General features: G+C 28.1%; 1 protein-coding gene across 1 annotated transcript in view; it reads right to left on the bottom strand.

Moving 5' to 3' along the window:
* The window catches only part of LOC129984233 (uncharacterized), a 194,712-nt gene extending 176,586 nt beyond the window's left edge, over positions 1 to 18,126 (bottom strand). The window contains exon 1 of the mRNA XM_056094065.1: positions 17,881 to 18,126. Within this exon, the coding sequence (XP_055950040.1) occupies positions 17,881 to 17,887 (7 nt within the window). The 5' untranslated portion in view covers positions 17,888 to 18,126. The remainder of the gene's footprint in view (positions 1 to 17,880) is intronic.
* Between the last annotated feature and the right edge of the window lie 1,297 nt (positions 18,127 to 19,423).

Raw genomic sequence — 19,423 nt, 5'->3', positions numbered from 1 at the left:
TTCTTCCTAAATCCGAAATGGATATTTTTGGAATTATGTCTTTCTGTCTTTGAGTCAAAATTCATTTCTTCTGAGTCAAAAAGACTTTGAACTCTGAGAATGAGATTTGATGAAGGGACTTTACAAATTTGTAAATTTCTATCAAAATTTGAATAAAATTCACTCATAGGAAATCTGTCTGTCCGGCTATCTCAATATTAGCACAATGATTATAAAATGCGAGCAGCTAAGGTAGAAATAAAATCAGGTGTACACATTTAATCCGTATGTTAATATACATGCATGTTAGTGCAAAACTTCAAAAATGTAATTATTTAAATAATGCAATTTGGTTAAAACATAACAATTTAGACAAATGGAATTTGGTTCACAATTAAAGAAGTATATATTTTTATCAAGTATTGATAAAAATCTTGAAAACAGTTTGAAAATTTTAGAATTTGTTACTGTGTTGATCGTCTGTCGATCTGTATTTCTGCATGTTAATGCAAAAACTCAAAAGCGCAAGATATTTTCAGATTTAAATAAGAAAATTTTGTATTAAAATTGTATTTCTGTGCCAAAATTTGGTTGGATTGGAAAAGGTGACCAAAATAGGTTTTTTATTATCTTACTTGTGTATTAGTAGCATTTCCAACTTGTGTATTAGCGATTAATCACCAAAAAAAGTAGCCAAACATCAATACTTCGCAACTATTGCTCGCCAATGAGATACAATTAATACACAAATACTGGTATTTTTTTTACCACACTATGAAATGGAGATTTTTGATGAGTATGACATTAGGAGCATTGAGGGGCTTGTCTAAGTTCCACATTTTTATGCGGAGACGGATGTTTGGGTGGGATGGGATGAATTAATATCTTTATTATAGAATATGTAAGAATGTTTCATGGAATCCACTCCCGCTAGTTTTATCAAAAAAAATCCCTTCAAATTTTTAATTTGTCCCCATATTTATTTACAAATTTTAGAATTAGTATGTAGATTAATATTGTCTTTTTTATTTTCTAGTATCCAAGAAAATATAAGTGCAAGGTGCTACATTTATCAAAAATTTTATATTTATCAAATTTTGATAAATCCTCACAGTCTAGAATTTTTCTTTGGAAAAATCTTTTTGAATTAGACCTGTCAAAATCAAAAGCGAAATATGGACAGCTGATATTTCATATGCAATTATTTATTCTTTACTTACGATCTTCTGCTTGAACTAATAAGAAATATTTAAAATTTGAGATTAAAATTCTTCTTAAAAAATCTCTGCATATGTGAATAAGCCTAGACAAAGATTTGTATTCTGTCGCTGAAATTAATTATTATTAATTTGTGGTTAATTTTAATTTTTATCTGGAACCCATTTTCGGTGAGGCATATTTCAGACTAGGCAATTACCTAGAGCCTCTAGCCTGAGAGGAGAGGTCTCAAATAGATCAAATAAGAAAAATATGATTAGCTTAAATGTAGAACGAGTTAATTTATGAAAAATGAAAATTCTATGAAAAAAGATATTTGAGTTACAATAAATCATTAAAATACTTACAGATATTAAATATACTCTATAATTAACTACTTATTCTTAATATATTCGAATTAAATTAATAACTTGTTATTCTAAATTTTACTTAACAGGTCGATTAAAATAATAATCTATAATGCAATTAATTCTATGTCCTTATAGTCTATTAATTATTTATCTTATATTAATTATATCTTATCTATTATTAAATATTTAACTTATAATCTATTATTATTATTTCCTTATAATCTTAAACCAATTTCTCTTATTAAATGCAATAATTAACTACTTTAATTAATTTCTCGATAAATTTACAATTTTAGTCATTTCATGCTGATTTTGACCTGTTAAAATAAATATCTAGATATAGAATAGTTTATCTATTATTTAATATCTACATTATTAATAGTTTATCTAAAACTATTCATTATTTAGAATCAATTAATAGTTTATCTCTGTTCATGCCCATTATTAATTGCAGAGTACTACAAAAGGATACTCCTTTCCGTTCCATGGCATTCCGTTAAATCTGAATGACCGGAGTACCGCGACATTATCAGTGGAAACTATGGTCGATTCCTAATGGCCATCACCGGTCACGGTACAACTCCTCCCGTAGGAGGCACTTCCCGCCTTTGTTAGAGAATAGCCAATTTTACAAAAGTTCTACACCCATTAGAGCGGCGAAAACCAACCATCCTGCCGGAAGTTTCTTATCTTCATTTTTGAGGTGCCCCCTGCCCGGAATGGATGAATTCCAGAGTACTTAAAATATGTAAAATTTTAGATTATAGTATTCAGATCAAACTGTAGAGATTCGAGTGTCAAATTAACGGATGGATTTTAAATAATTTTGAAACTAAGATTGCTATCAGTTAAGAATTTAGTAAATAAAAAATTTCTGATTTGATATTTTAAAGAGATTCGTGATAATTTGAAACAGGCAGTCAAACTGAGACAATAAAAGCTCCAGAAAAATTTATTTTGAAAGATTTGAATGAAACAAATTCAATATATTGAGAAATCAATTTATTCCAATTTATTTTTGAGAATACTACTCCATTTTTAATAAAAGTCTTTAGTGAAAAATCAAAAGCTTCCATTAAACAATGAAAAATAATTTTATTTTCTTATGCATATCCGATAGTTCTCGTCAATATGTATTTTTTAAAACATCCTTCTTAATGCATTTAAATTGATTTTTTTTTTCAATTTTTTTACGAATATTATTATAAACATTGCCTTTTTCTAAAATGTTTTTCATTTGTCTCCATAATAATGATCATATCATAATAATGATAAATATCATTAACGTGAAAAGGAAGAGAAGAAATCTCATTTTATTTTGAATGTGTTGCGATTGAATAAACAGGAAAAAAATATTGATCGGTAGAATTCTTTTTGATCTCATTATCATCATTTATTAGAAATATTTTCGCGAAAAATATCTCCTATTTGTCAACTTCAGGAAATAAATGACACTAACTAATATAAAAAGTGTAGAAAATAATATTTAAATATGTTCACAATATTTACTTTGGAAATATTTTATTTCATATTGTGCGCTAGTCTATATATCCGACATTAAAATCTTTTCATGTTTAATACTTTTGACTTAAAAAACTACATTTGTATAAAATATTATTACATTTGAATTTCGCCTAAATATCGTCTGCTTTTAATTAAAATTAATATCATACAAAATAATTTTATCGTGTAAATATTAAATTCTTTTAATTAAAATTGTAATGTCAATTGAGGCAGACGTTTTTTAAAAATCACCTACAGTTAACTTTGAAAGTTTTTAATAATTGTTATATTAATAATGCGAATTCCGTCCATAAATGATGAAAGTATATTTTCATTAGAACCATTGACTGAAATTTAGTTTTAAGAATGGTTAAATATTACTCTATGACCAATAAAGGCATTGTCAAAAAACCCTAATTAAATGTGATAAAAGATAAATTTATAAAAGAAACAGTAAAGTAATTCCAAAGTTTCTGTTAATTTCTAATTAATTAAATACATTTTGAAAAAAATGACAATATTCTTCCTTATATCTTATATAACAAATATAAAAAATTATATGCAAGTAATAATAACTTTTATATTAAGTCTATCTTGTCTATCTATCTATTATCTTGCTTCATATGGGTTTTTTTCCAGAAAACAATTCTTTTAAAAATAAAATAATAAATAGCAGGATTGGTTCTACAATTCGCACAACAACGACTCAATGCATTTTTTTTTTTTTTTTTGCTATTTATTGCAATAAGAATTGTAGACTTCCAAAAGTGTTAAAAGATGTTTTCGTCTTACATCCAATACGATAAACCTGCAGCGAAAGCAGTTTGGATGTGAAAACAGCAGAAATTAATCCAATTAAAGTATAAAGAAAAAATATTTTTAGTAAAACTGATGATATTTATGTGTTACAACAAATATCTACTTATATAATTATTAGCCTCTTAGAAGCAAAATTATACAGATAAAATAATTTATTTTTATTTTCTTGTAGAGGAAATATGCAATATCTTATCAAAAAATTCAAATTTGAAATTTCCACGAATTTACATTGGGCCGGAACGATAATGAAAAGTTTAATTACATTTTAAAAGCAGCACATGATTCGGCGATCTTCAGTAATAAATAACTGCGCATAATTTTAGACAAATTATACGAAAAAAATTAAATTGCACTAATGACATAAATATTATAATATTACTAGGTAATTTAAAAATTTTGTAATGAAATTTAACACAAGAAAAAGAATTCAGCATTCCGTAGAGAATTTGTATTTTGCTAATAAGATAGTAAAATCGGAAGCTAACCTTCAATGATATAATACAGTGTATTTTGATGGATACGAATGCCTTAATCATCGTGCCCCTACGTCATTCGGGCATTGAATTATATATTCTTGAAATTATAAAGGGAAATTAAATTATTCAATGAAGCTATAATTTCGAAACAAGAATTACCCATAATTCATTAGCATCTCAAGTATCGTATGGATTATTAACCGATTCACATTACCGAAGCAGACGTAATCATCTAATTAGCTGACGAAAAAAGCAAAAGAATTAAAAGATTAATAGGAGAAAGTGCCTGGATTTGGGTCGCTTAAACTGTTTTTAATATAAAGAAGAAATTTTGATTAAAAAGAAATAATTAAAAATTTTTGTACATGTATCTTTAATAAATTAGATTCAATTTTTCACGAAATATACTTCAAAATAAAAAATAAAAACTTATATCAATAAGTGCAACTACGGAAATTGGTTTTCTAAAATTGATTGCAAGTTTTTTCTAGCATAATTAAAGGAAATGATTTTTTATTGTAAAATTCGAATTAACTCACTAAATAATGCACACAATACTTGATACCTTTCGGAACTTTCTTTTTCTTTGCTTTGGTTTATTCCATTTCTAATTTATGAGGATTGCTAAGGAGACAGCTAACCTATTCTCTTAGATCACGATAGCATTTCCAGTTGTCTTAAGCAGTCTAGTTTATGTAACTGTCTGTGGTCCAAGCTAAATAAATTCTGGACAAAATAAAAAAGGCTCCTAATATCATTTTATATCGATTTTTAAAAAAAATGATTGCAATAAAATGTTTCCAAATAAGTTTCATCTCTAAGGATATATTTTGATACGCACTTTGAAACATCTTAAAAATTTTATTTTTTATGAAAATATTTAAGTAATGATAACTAAATCTATACACTTGCTCTTTAACTGTAGTCACATCAGAGATAGAAAAATTACAAAGAAACATATCAACTTAAATGTGACTATAAGCAAACCTCATTTATTTTACAGCAAAACAAGTTGCTTGTTTCACGGTCTGAGCATTCAATTTACTTCGGTTTAATTTAGTTTAATATGATTTGATTCAGTTTAATTTGGTTTAGTTTAATTATATTAAGTTTTGAAGTAACACTTGGGCTATTTTGGAGCAAATCTCGTCATTTCGAGCCTTGGTCAGATGACGAGGTCAACACCTGAGCAAGCACCTTCTTTCCAAACTTTAGTACCACACCAACATTAGATCCACTTTCACGGTTATTCTTCGGTGAAATCGGATTTTGAACTGGAACTCTCCGACCCTAAAATGGAGACTTGATTCTGTTGGCAGCTGAGATTACTCGAATATTTAACCCTTATGGTGGCAAGATTGCTTTTTTGAGGAAAAGCAAAAAAATGTATATAGGTAGCTATACATTTTGTATAGTATACCTCATTTTGTATAGTATACCATACATACAACTTTATAAAAATTATTTTATAGTGGTAGTATATTTTTATAAAGTTGTATGTATGGTATATTATACAAAATGAACATAAGGGTTCAGATAATTGATGTTATGATACAGGTTCAAATTCAACAATTTTCCAATATACATTGTTTCCCACAATGGGACCTTCATTACAACTTTCATGTATAATTAATTATTTTAAATTCCCTTTGCAACATAATCTTTCATCTAAAATTAATTGTTTTAAATTTTATTTGCATCATATTCATTACGCAGTGAAATCCTTGGATTTGCAGCAGATATCAGCTGAGCATCTTTTTCGTTTTTTTTTTTTTTTTTCTTTCTTTCTATTTATTTAATTCGTCATACAGGAAATCTATAGAAACACTAAAAAAATGAAGAAAAAAAATTAAAGCCTGAGGTTTCCACCTTTTGTTAGGATTGCATTCCTTCTAAAACATTACATCCATAAAAAATAATAATAGAAATCATTCATCCATGAGAATTGTATTCGGCTTTTTTTTATCCTATGCATATTTGAAATATCTTCAAAAATATTTAAGATAATACAGAGTTTCAAAATTGAATCTCTTTTAATATTTTAAAAATATTTGGATAAGTCCATTCAAATTGTGTAATATATAGAGGAAACATAATTTGCAAAAAGCTTCATTTTACATTTAGCATGTCATTTAAAATTAATTAATTAAGAAAGTTAATCTGTTTAAGGTAAGTGACTATGTTGAAAAATTGATTTTTTTTTTCGCGAAATTATGAAATTTTATTTATTTAATATTCTTAATGTTTAAATAAGTTTTTTTTATAAAACCTTTGAAATATTGTTTATAAGTCTATTATTTGGATATACCAGTTATAATTTGCATTTACCTACGTTTTAATGCTATTTTAAATCTTTAGACGCTCTTTTCTCAAATTCTGATCTTAGATAGAATTTTCTTACGAAAAACTTCACAAATTAAAATCTAATACATATTTTTTTTTGTTGAAATTTGTTATAATAATTTCCAAATTATATTCCTCAGTTTCTGAACTGGAGCATAAGTATCTCTAGTACTTTTTCATTTACAAATATTTTATAGTTATTTTAGTGTTTCACAATGTAAAAAAAAAATGGAACATTTCGTATTATTTATCAATCAGGCCCCAATATTTAAATAAAGGATAGAAATACAGCTTTTTTTTTCTCTTTAGTTCTGGAACTAGATAATATATTTCTTAAACTATTTGCAAAATTTTAAGCAAATCATTTGATAAACCTTTAAACTAGAAGATTTTTGCTTTATACCTCTTTTTTTTTAAAAAAAGAGCATTTTTTTTTTTTTTGCAACCTTAAAAAAAAAAAAAAAAAAAAAAAAAAAAAAAAAAAAAAAAACTTACTTTTTAACTAGTATATTTTGGTTTCATAGATGTTTTTTCAATCTTTCTTAAATATTCAAAAATATAACTACTTTCGAAAAAATTCTACTATAACTACTTTTCAAAAAATTCGTCCCGAACCTTACTAGAAATTATTTTTATTAAATAAACGATCCGAATTGAAGTAAAAATTTAATAAACAAATTGCTTTTTTAATTAATTTGTTATATTATCCAAAATTGCTTTTAAAAATGATATAAATACATTGAAGCCAAAGAGAATTGATTCACTGCCTGGACTTAGGAGAAAAAGAAAAAGGGAAAAAACTCTATCTCTTAAAATTAGAGACTCAATTAATTTGTGTTAAAAAGAGGGAAAAAACAGGATGTTTTTTGCGCGGAGAAGTGAACGTCGAGGGTGAAAGGCCCTTCTACTTCCTTAATATCTTCCGTACGTGTGTGGAATAGATTCGGGAGATACGTGACGGGATCTCTGAGTGAGGTGTGATTCATGAAATCATTAAAATAAATCCCGAGTCATATCACGACCGTTCATTTCGACGGGCCTTCGCATTTTTCACGGAAAATGATCCCTCATTCGCAACACACTCTCTTGCGCATGGAGAGGTGGTGATGAGTTCGCGGCCGTTTCGAATGTCATCAAGAATAAGATCTCGCCATTTGTCTCTGTTTAAATGCTGATGAAATATTTTTTGAAAATATCAAATATAATAAATCTCGGCCTGTTTCCTTTTTACTTTCTCGTATGCGAAGTATAGAGAAGGTATTGTAATTATCGAAAAATTCGAACTCGAAATTTTGATGACTCTCCACTTTTTACACTTCCTTGAGTTCGAAAAATACATTTTTGGAACTATGTCTATCAGTGACAAAAATAATAACAAAGAAATGCTTGAGCTACATGAATGACATGTGGTGTATCGGCTTGCAACGAAATTTTTAAGATTTTTATCAAATTTATTTTGACCGAAATCTATTCAGAGAAAGTCTGTCTGTCTGGCTGTTAGAACATAAGTTACACGAAAACTAAAAAATGTAGAGAACTAGATGAACAAAATTCGGTACGCAGATTTAACGTGTATAGTGTGGACACCAGTCAAATCTTAAGCTAAATCCAACAAGGGTTTGGCCATCTGCCGACCTGTACTTTCAGAAACATGCAACCGCGATAACTCAAAAACTCAAATTTATAAATTTATATATTTAAATCATTGGATTTTAAAATTTGGCAAGTGATTCTGTGATTACAATTGTAGTTTTGCGTCAAATTTTGATTTTAATCAGTAGGATTTAGTTTAGTTATATTAACGGCTCGTTTTAAAGCAACACTAGGGCTATTTTGGGGCGAACCTCGTCATTTTGAACCGCGGTCAGACGACGAGGACGACACTTGAACTGGCACCCCCCTCTTCAAACTGCCACACCACACCAGCGGGTGGACGTTTGGCCCGGACGGTTTTAACGAGCACCAGACCCGCTTACAGACCGTCGTTCTTCGGAGAAATCGGGTCTCGAACCTGAAACGCTTTAGTTTCAAGACCGAGACCTTAGGCCACCGCGGCCCCTTTAAATCAGTAGGAAAAAATGTGTCTAACTTACACAATTTGTTTTTGGATACTATTAACCGCATGTCAGGGATTGATTGCAAAAAATACTCGCGATCATTTAATAAATCATTACATTAGTTTAATCACACGATAGATGTTAAATAGTAGAAATAATCTTAAATTTGTAGAAAGTAACATTAAATATAGATAGTAAAAATGTCAAACTCGTGTTAAATATTAACATTTCGTAACTAGTATACACCTGTGTTATGCAAGGCGTTCACTGGGTAATAGCTTAATTAGCGATATGCGAGAAAATTTAAGGAAAGCGACTTCCGCTGTTTATGTTTAATAACGCGCCTGGGGAGGTTCATTAAAAGCTGCACCTATATAGTATAATGTTCAAAGATAGGTTAGTCTTTTCCTTCATTTGGTAAAATAATTATTCCCTTAAATTTTGAAAATAATTTAAGATTGTCAAAGTAAGATCTTTTTCAATTAAATGCAATTATAATTTGGCTTTAAAATCGCTGAATGGCACATACAAAATGAATAGAGAAAAGATGTTTAATTCTGCACTTGTAATGGTAAGTGACGATGGTAGAATTGCGCTTTCTCTAACGATGAATCGTGTATTGAATGTGAATTTGTGGAATTGATTTAAATAATATTGCTTGATTTTACAAACCACATTCTTCCATATTTATAGACCAGTTCATATTGCATAGTCGATTATCTTTTTGTTACTGTGTATGGCAATGCTTGATTCTGCCCTACCCATATGAATGTGTTTCACTATTATCCTTCCCTTCATACATTAACAAACGTAAATAATGTTCGAGCCATAACGATTTTTTCCCCCTTTTATTAACGTTGCCATAACAAGGGAAAATATTGCTCAGGATAATGTATAGTTTTGTTCACTTCCATTTGAAAGAAAAAAAAAATGATTTTAACGCACTAATGTTGTGTCTCCGTGGACATCTTTAGGGTTGGCACTCAGAGCTTCTTTAACCACCATGCCCAATTTCATTGCTGTGCCCTGGTGGTACGGTCTTCGTTTCGAGGTCGGTGGGTTCCAGGTTCGAAACCCGATTTCACCGAAAAGAAACCATGTAAACGGATAATGTGCACACTAAATCCAAATGACCTCCTGTTGGTATAGTGAGAAAATTTGGAGAGTTGCCAGCTCAGGTGTCGCCTTCGTCGTCTGACCTTTGTCTAAAATCACGAGATTCTTCCCAAAACAGCCATAATGTTGCTGCAAAACGGGGCGTTAATAGAACTAAACTAAACCTAAACCAATGACCTTGTAACTCCTTCCACAAATGAACCTAATTGTATAGTTCCGGTTATCAAAAAGGTTTTCATTTGTAAAATTTCTATATGAAAGAAAGTATTTTGTACCAAAATATGCTTTATTGTCTGACTCTATAAAAATCTTCCAAGGAATATCTTTAACGAATATCTTTATAGATAAGAATATTTTTATATAGTAAGAATATTTTTATTATATATTTTTTTGTTTTGTTTGACATTTACACAATTAAAAGCCGATATTCCATAAGAATTATTCTAATACCATTTTTTACTGTAGAATTATATTCCATGAAACATCTCCTATGAAAATCGTTAATTTGGCGAGCTTGCAAGCGTCTTCCAAATTAGAGTGTATCTGGAATTTTAACTCAAAATCTTGAGCTTCACAAAATCTGACGAAATCAATTAATACCAAGCATCAAATACATCCTACTTTACGACCATAATCCATCTTCATCCAACCTAAGAAATTGACATCCAGATCTCACTATATCAAGATGTCGCACTCTGACGAAAGATATTGGCACTACATCCATAATGACTTGAAGCATCTGTTCGTATCCAACCAAAGTCGCTAATCTTATCTGAAATACGCTACGTCCCCCCCAGAGTGGAAACTTAATTGCGACGCAGGTTGTCCGTAATATATTTTTACCAATGACGACGCTTTTACGAGACCAGCTTGGCGTCTGGTACCACGGAAGAAGAGGCCATGTCGAAATTTCGACACGGGCCTACATGGAACTTGTCTGCTCACAGCATATTGCATCGTGAGATTGTTTATTGATAGCTCCAGGACAGGATCGATCTGGCAAATTTTTTATCCCAGCAAATCGCTTCATTTTCGAGCAGGACAGCTATATTTTACGTCAGTTTTGGAATTCGAAAAGAAGATGGATTGGTGACTGATTGATGGACTGGACGCTGTTTCGTTTCAGATGGATGAGGTTGAAGAAAAAGATCGAATTGCGTGCTGAATTTGGACAGAGAAATGAATTAACCGGTGCTCTTTTTTTGTAGTGTTTGGGTTTCTAGAATAGGAAGAGTAGGAATAAGACTGCAGCGCAGGAAAGCTAAGGGTAACAAATGCATTGACACAAAATCAAAAATGCAAATGGCATTAAGTAGCATTTCTTTTCATGTGTATATATAGTTTGAATAATAAAATCAATCTTTTTAAAACCTATGAAAAACGAATAACATATTATTTTCATCAAGTTTAGAAAAGCTTTAATTATTTCGAATTAGCTTTAGAATAAAAAATAGATGTTCTCAGAACCTCCGCGCGAGCCTTAATGTCGTTAGCTTAAATTGAAATCTCAGTTTTGAATACCAAAAAGAAATGTGAAAAATGTTGTATAACATTATTTAAAATGGTAATATATAACTTAAGAACATACGATTTTCTTAAAAAGGAGTTCAATTTGCATATAACAACAATATTATCGTCTCATGTTGATAATTACCCAAAATGTATATCTTAAATCAATAAAATAATTCAGAATTTTTTTCAAAAATAATCAATAAAAATTTTATAAATATATTTCTTTTTTTTTATCATTTAATGTAAAAGAAAATTGTCTTCAAAAATAATCAATAAATATTTCATAAATACATTTCTTTTTTTCCCCTTTAATGTAGAAGAATTTTTTTTCTGAAATAATTAATAAAAATTTCATAAATACATTCCTATTTTTTTTTCGATTAATGTAGAAGAAAAAAAAATTCAAAAATAATCAACACGAATTTCATGAATTTTTTTTTTCAATTAATGTAGAAAAAGTTTTTCAAAAATAATCAATAAAAATTTCATAAATACATTTCTTTTCTTTTTTTTTCAATTACTGTAGAAAATTTTTTTTCGAAAATAAATTAATAAAAATTTTATAAATACATTTCTATTTTTTTTTCAATTAACGCAGACGAATTTTTTTTTAAAGTACTACTTTAACAATTATTTTTGTAAATGTCTCTTTCACTAACATCCTGACTATCTTATCTTAGTTATGTGGTAGGTTTAGAGGCACCATCGCGTGCTGGTACAAAATTTACTTTTCGAAAGAAATAGTTTAGGAGAGACCGCTTTTATAGAAAATTATACCCTTTACAAGCAGAAAAATACTTCATTTTTATTCCAAGAATTTTGATACAGTTTTAAATGCAATGACATTTTTTTTATTATTATTCTTTCGATTCGCTTACATAGAAAAATATAAATGGTAGAAACAATTTCTTCCAAGAATAGTTTTTAAACAAACTTTTAAACTTTTTTTCTTCCAAGAATAGTTTTTTTTTTCATATACATTTTTTTAATGAAAACATCTAAACAGAAAACAGAATAAAATGATAACGCTGTAGGAAACATTGTTAAACATATATATATTTAACTTGCCATCTTTCATGTCTGTAAGGATAAAGTTGTGCAAACGATTTTTTTTCTTTTTTTAATTCTTTTCCTGATATATTTATACATCTGAGTATATCCGATGACAATACACTATTTAATATTTTCAAAACTTTATAACAAGATTATTAATTTAATTAAATGTTAATTAAATTAAGTTTTAATTACATTAATAAAATAATTAAATTAATTTTTAAATTTAAATGTGCAGCATATTTGATTAAAAAAAGAACCTTCAAACTTAAAAAAAATGGAAAATAATTAATTAAAAAATTTTGCAATTTAATGCATTTAAATATTGTACGTTGAACAGATCGTTTATATCTAAACTGGAAGACTTCTTTAATTTTTAAATATCAGTTATATGGTTCTTTATAAAAAAATACGATGAATAAAATAGATTAAACTTACGCATATATTTTTAAAGCAATACGAGACCCTTTTATTTGCTTAATTATCATTCAAATATTAAAATTTTCATAAATTAAGTATTTAATACAAATGATTGTTGAATTTAATAGATTGAAGATCCTTTTCACCTTAATTATATTTATGTTTTCAATTATTTTACTCAAGAAATTACACCTTTATTCGTTTAGAGACAACACGAAACACTTATTTAGCTATAATAAATATCTATAAATATCCTTTTGGATTTAAAACATTTTAATAAACTACTACAAAAATTTAAACTAGTGACTTATTTTAATTGAAATGAAATGAAAAAGTTAGATGCCATAACATTCATGTTTTTCATTTGAAAATGAATGCTGAAAGCATTCTAATCCACGAATATGTTAACAGTTTTTGCTTAAAAAAATATACGAATTAATAGGAAAATAAGTTTATGCGAATCGGACCTTATCACTTATTTTAGATCTTCGATTTGTCTCAGCGCAGTGTAAAATTGAATCATTATACAGATTAAGCAAGAATAAAAAATATTTAACTTAAAAGCAAAATTTTAAAAAGTGAATAAATAAAAAAAAGATGTAGAAAAAAAAAGTTTCATTTCATTTCCTAAACAAACACACACAATGAAAGAAATTAACATTCTTTTCAATAAAAGAGTGATCTTGCACTGTTCGAATTTCACATTTTTGTGCCCGTGTGCAAAAATAAAAATAAAAAAAATACCGAATTCCATCATGACTTAATTATTCAGTCTTTGATTGATCAAATAAAATTAATTTTAAACTAAGACTTCGGATACATCGTTTCTGAGGGAAGATTGGTTCCTGCACATGAGGTTTCATTACAGCCAATTAGAATAGTAAATATGATGTCATTAAAGTAATAAATCTTTAATTTATTTTAGTTGTATTAACATCCTGATTTGAAGCAACGTGAAGGCTGTTTCGGGACAAACCTTCTAAATTTGATTCATGGTCAGATGACGAAAATAACAGCGGAAATGGCACCTCCACTGCGAGCTTCCACACCATATTATATCCCAACACACTAGTATAAAATTTTTAAGCCTTGAAACGTCAAATTTAACGTGCTTTGTGCCTACATAGACAACAGAAGTGCAATAGAATCCAGTCTACGAAAGTGAAAATTCCCACCGACAAAGCAGAGCTTTATCAACAAGCTCTAAATGTAAATAAGTTATTTAATCGATAGACATATTCAAAATGAAGTTAAAATGATAAAAGTAGAAAAATTTTACATTTATTAACCCTTTGGATACTTTTTTTTTTTTTTTGCGTTTGGAGCACAATTTTTTAGACATTTAAAAACAGTATATTTTATGCAAAAATTCATTTATTTCATATTATTCATGATATTGAGATTATTTAGAGCATTTAGTATTACAAAAAAAAATAAATTTAAACAAATTTAAAATATGCATTACTTCCTGGTGCGTCTTAAAGGGTTAATCTCTAGAACACGAAAATCCCCTTAGAGGAGAGCTATAACATTCATCCAAACACCTTTGATAAAAGCAAATAATCCAAATGACATTGATAGCCCATTTGTAGAGTCTAGGCAACCAGATCGTAAGGTGCAGAAACGAATTCCACCACCTTATAGTCTGGGTTAAACACCCTCCGGCTGGTGCAGGGTTGTGTGGATGCAGGAGACAGTGCAAGTGTCATTAGCGTCAATTGTCCACCGTTATGCTGCGCGTCTCCCGTAAATCCGTATATACACCAAGTCCGTACTTAAAAGTTAACAGAAATTGCCATTTGTCGAATGGCAGCAGTCAAATGTAAACAAATCAGTATACGAACGTTTTTAAAATTGTTCTTAATCCAACGCTTCGCTTAATAATAAACTTGCAAGATATTAGAAATATTTTGGATAGGATTCACCAAAAATTCTATTATCTCAGACGAAAGAAGATATAAAAGAAATCAAGAAACGGGCAACAAAGTGTAATCGAGCGTGAAAAATAATTTAATCATTGCCAAATGCATAATCGCTATGACTTATCTTTGGAAATGGATGATCATATCTTCCAAAACTATTATCTCACAAAAATGATTTTTTGCATTATTTTAAAACTAAAAATAATTACTCTTTAATTATATCAGTTTCATTTCTATACAAGTTTTCTTTATTTTTAATACATTTTTCATGCAATACACAATTTGGAACAGTTGATTTTTAATGTTTTGAAATTCAAACTTGTCCATCAAAACACTTAATCGCATGCTCTTGTCAATGCAATATTTAAGATTTAAAAAAGAACTATTATTAAAAAATTAATCATTAATTCTATAATGGAATTTTCACTTCCCCCTTTATTTCGTTGTACATGCGGTTTTTTTTTAATTATTATTATTTATTTGCAAGCGTTATAATTTTGTTTCGACTTATTCAATTGAATTCTTGTTTTCTGGTCTTATCAAGTAACAAGTGGAATTTTTTTATAAAATATGCATTCCACATTAATATTAGCGGCCTAAAAAACAATTTTGACGAACAAGCTGGTCATCAAAAGCGGTTAGGTAGATTATTGTGGTAAATCAAAAACTTGATTTTATTTAGAAAATATGGCCCCATACCGATAAATTATGTTGAATATTTAATATGATGACAACCTTCTGTTGAACTAGAAGTATTTCTTGTATTTAATAGATTACAACCCAAACTTTACTGAAAATTGTATTTGCAAAACTATCCACTACCCGTAAAAGAAAAAGAAAAATAGAAATGAACATATAAGTGCATTGCAATTGCGTGCGTTCAGCAATTGGTTTTTACCAGCACTTCTCAACGAGTCCATTTTAAATTTAAATTTCTAATTAAAATAAAAATTTAAAAGAGATATGTGTTCTCAGTCTGAAACAACGTAGTATAATAATGTTTCGGAGCACGATTCCTTCTTCACTTCGTTTGCTTTGACTGCATTCAGTGCATAACGACATATGCATCATATTATTTACAATTGAAATGTCACCCCAAAAATAATTACGTTAATAATGTATTTTATCACATAAAAAAATTCTTAATTCGATATAGTCTATTTGATTTTTTAAGCTTTTTTTCCAAAATTTATTATTAACTGCAGCAACGATAATAGGCATACAGAATTGTATTTAACACCACTGCAATACGTATGGATATAAAAATAGTAACTACTCTATTAAAAAAGTATTATTGAATTAAAAAAATATTCTTAAAATTAAAAATATTAAAGTAACTCGAGGTACTTTGGGCGATAATTTGATCCAAAGTTACTGAAGGAAAATATTAAAATTTCGATTAATTTAAAATATACTAAAATTTTTTTTAACTTCCATCTTTAGAAAACAATACGTGAAAAGTAACTTCATATCAAATTTGGTAGCGGTTGGTCAAACAATAGAGCTTTTTGGACGATTTTTTTCCAATATAGTTACCGATATAGTTTCAAAAAAGTTACCGATAGTATGTAAGCCTATAAATATCACAGTATTAAAAGGCAACTTTTTAAAATTTTCATAAAAATTTTTTTGCTCTGCTTTTAAAAAAAACTAAACAATTTATATTAACGATTAATCACTAAATTACTGAAATTTACATTTAAAAAGACAAATGAAGTAAATATAGACTACTGCATGTTTTAGAATAAAGTTAATATATATGAGAAAAAAATATTTCACATAAACTTGAAAGCTTGAATTTTACTCCGATTTTATATAATAAAAAAAGACAAAAATTATATTAAGAAAAACAAGGTATGTGACAAAATATTAGTTACAGTCTATTTACATCAGCGATTTACTGACATTTATGTTTGTCGTACAAAGATCACATCCAAATAATTAAATATCGCAATATATAACAAATTCAAATTCGATTTAAATCTTCTAAATAAATTGAAATAATTTGAAACACATCTATATAAAAATAATATCAAAAAGTTCCTTAAACTTTTAAACTCAATTTTCTACATAAGTTTTCTTCTTAATTTTCAGATTTTAGTTTACAACAGATTGCTTAATAATAAGTAATGAATTCCAGAACTACGAATATATTACTAATCTTAATCAAAATATATTGGATTGGACTCTTTCATTTGTTAACAAATAATATAAGAATTTTAACCAATTTCATTATAATGTAAGATAAATATTAAAATTCTACATTGATAATATGGAAATAAATAATCGAAATTGTCCAGAAATTGAAATTAATTATAACAAATGTTTCGACGCCCGACTTTTATAAGAAAAGCCCTTAAAATAGCTAGTTAGATTCATTTAAATAAACGGCTAATAATAACATATTGCTATCAGTTTTTCACTTTCAATACTAAAAAAAAAATTAGATGCCTTGCGAAAGTAATTTTCATACCTTCTATAAAAGTAAAATTCGTACTCGGTATTTTAATATGAAATTGTGATACCTCTTAATTTTATTCCTTTCTACGAAGAATTGCAGAAATAACTTTTATCTAGCCAAAACTGATTAAACAGCAGTTCAAATAAATATTCTTTACTTTTTAATATTTTTTTATAGTAACTGTTGAACAACAAAAATTTTAGAACAAATTGATCTAAGCATTCAATTAATCATGTAGAAAACGATTAATCATGTAGGAAAACAATGATAATAAAATCTTTTTATTTCATTTTAGAACAATGCACAAGATTTGTTTAGATGAATATATTATAAAATAAAGTTTTTCTAGGAATTTGATCAAATAAAAAATATTCCTTTACAAAAAAAATATTTATATTTATTTAGATTTATCCATAGCGAGGAAAAAAATTATTACCTAAGAACTGAAAAAGAATTTTTTTTCTAAAAGAATTGTTCTTCCAACATAAATAAAATGGAATCATTGTATAAATATCATAATAAAGCATTCGACATAGAAAGATAAATTATTTTTAAAAAAAACTTAGTAAGTATCCTTTGAAATAGATTTTATCAAAAATCGTAAAACGTTATTTCTATTATGAATGAAAAAGATAAAAATTACTAACTCACCATTCATTGTTGACAAATCCGCAAAAAGAAGATAAAAAAAATATTAAATAAAAACAATATGTTCCTTTCACGCAAAAATAAAATTCAGAAGAATTCCAGCATTTTACACCAAAAACACTCTCTTTGGAACTCGAGGACTTCTAAACAGATTCCCACTTGGAAATGAAGGATACAGTTACGTTACTGCCGTCAGGATAATTTCGTCCACCCGACCGTCTTACCGGCAGACCCGTCGGCAACTGAGCAAGCCGGCGGCTTTCTAAACAGGTAGCGCGAGTGAAACCGGGGAAGAGGAGATTAAAAACGAAATAAAGAATAAAAAATGCGCTCAGGGCGACATTGAAGGGAAGATGATTTTCTGGCTGCCTCCTCTTCAGCATTTCTTCCTTTTTCTCCGAATAGGGGGATTTGGCGGGAAAAGAAAGACGTGGAAATCATAGGGAGAAAGCATGATTCGAAATATTGCTGAACACCTGCCCTCGTATTTTTCTTCTTTTCTAAAAAATGTTTTGTTATTTGAATAAACAGTCGCCACATAGCTCAAAAAGAAACAGAAAAATCGTTTGCATTTTTAATTTTTTTCTCTCTCTCTTTCACATTCACGGAGCTCTTTATTTTTGATTGAATATCTGTTCCTTTACGATTTAAGCTTTTACATTAGATATATGACACGCAGTTTAAAGTTCAGCTGAGATTTTAAATGAAGATGCGATTTATTATCATTCTGTTTTATTTTATTACAGCTCATATTTGAATTTAGAATATTGATCTTTTGTCTGAAAAATTGCAGAATCAAGTTTCAGTTTGACAGAGCATCTTTAAGCCTGTTATATTGAAAAAGGATACGGTTATAGTTATAAAATGCCAGCTCTGATTTTAATCCAATGATCTCCCTAGCATGTGCGTTGGATATAGTCTAATATATTACTCTCATTATTTAATTAAAGGAAAAAAAATCGATATCTTCGAAATTATTAGATTTGTTGCTGATAGCTATCTTATGGATTCAAAACTCTCAAATCAATCAATGTCTTAAAAGAAAATCCATCGTGTTTTAAAAATTTAGGAGTGTAGTTAAAAGAAATCTTATAGAAATAAGAAATATTTTAACTTCTTGTATAGCTTCAAAACCGATAATTAAGATCAAAATCTATGATCTGAATGATCGGTTTTGAAGCTATCTAGTGTATGAAAATGCAGGATTTAAAGATGCAGAAACGAATTCGAAATATTTATATGATCAAAGCCTAAAATAGATTTTGCATATAAGCATATTGGCATGAAATTCTTAGTGAGATATTTCCACGAATCTTAACACTTTCAAGTATATATTTACTATGCATATTTATCCTATGAATATATTTTAGATGCACAAAGACGACCATAAGACATTTTAAATTTTGAACTAAAATTTCATAGTCATTTGCAAGGTAGACATTTAACTGGTTGGACAATTGTTTACTTTTTAGAGTCAGAATCTTCTTATAATAATATGAGAAACTCAAAATAAAAGTGAACGTTATTTGAAGAAAGTAAATAAATT

Source organism: Argiope bruennichi, chromosome 9, assembly GCF_947563725.1.
Source record: "Argiope bruennichi chromosome 9, qqArgBrue1.1, whole genome shotgun sequence".
NCBI lineage: Eukaryota > Metazoa > Arthropoda > Arachnida > Araneae > Araneidae > Argiope > Argiope bruennichi.
This window is presented reverse-complemented; position numbering and strand designations above follow the sequence as displayed.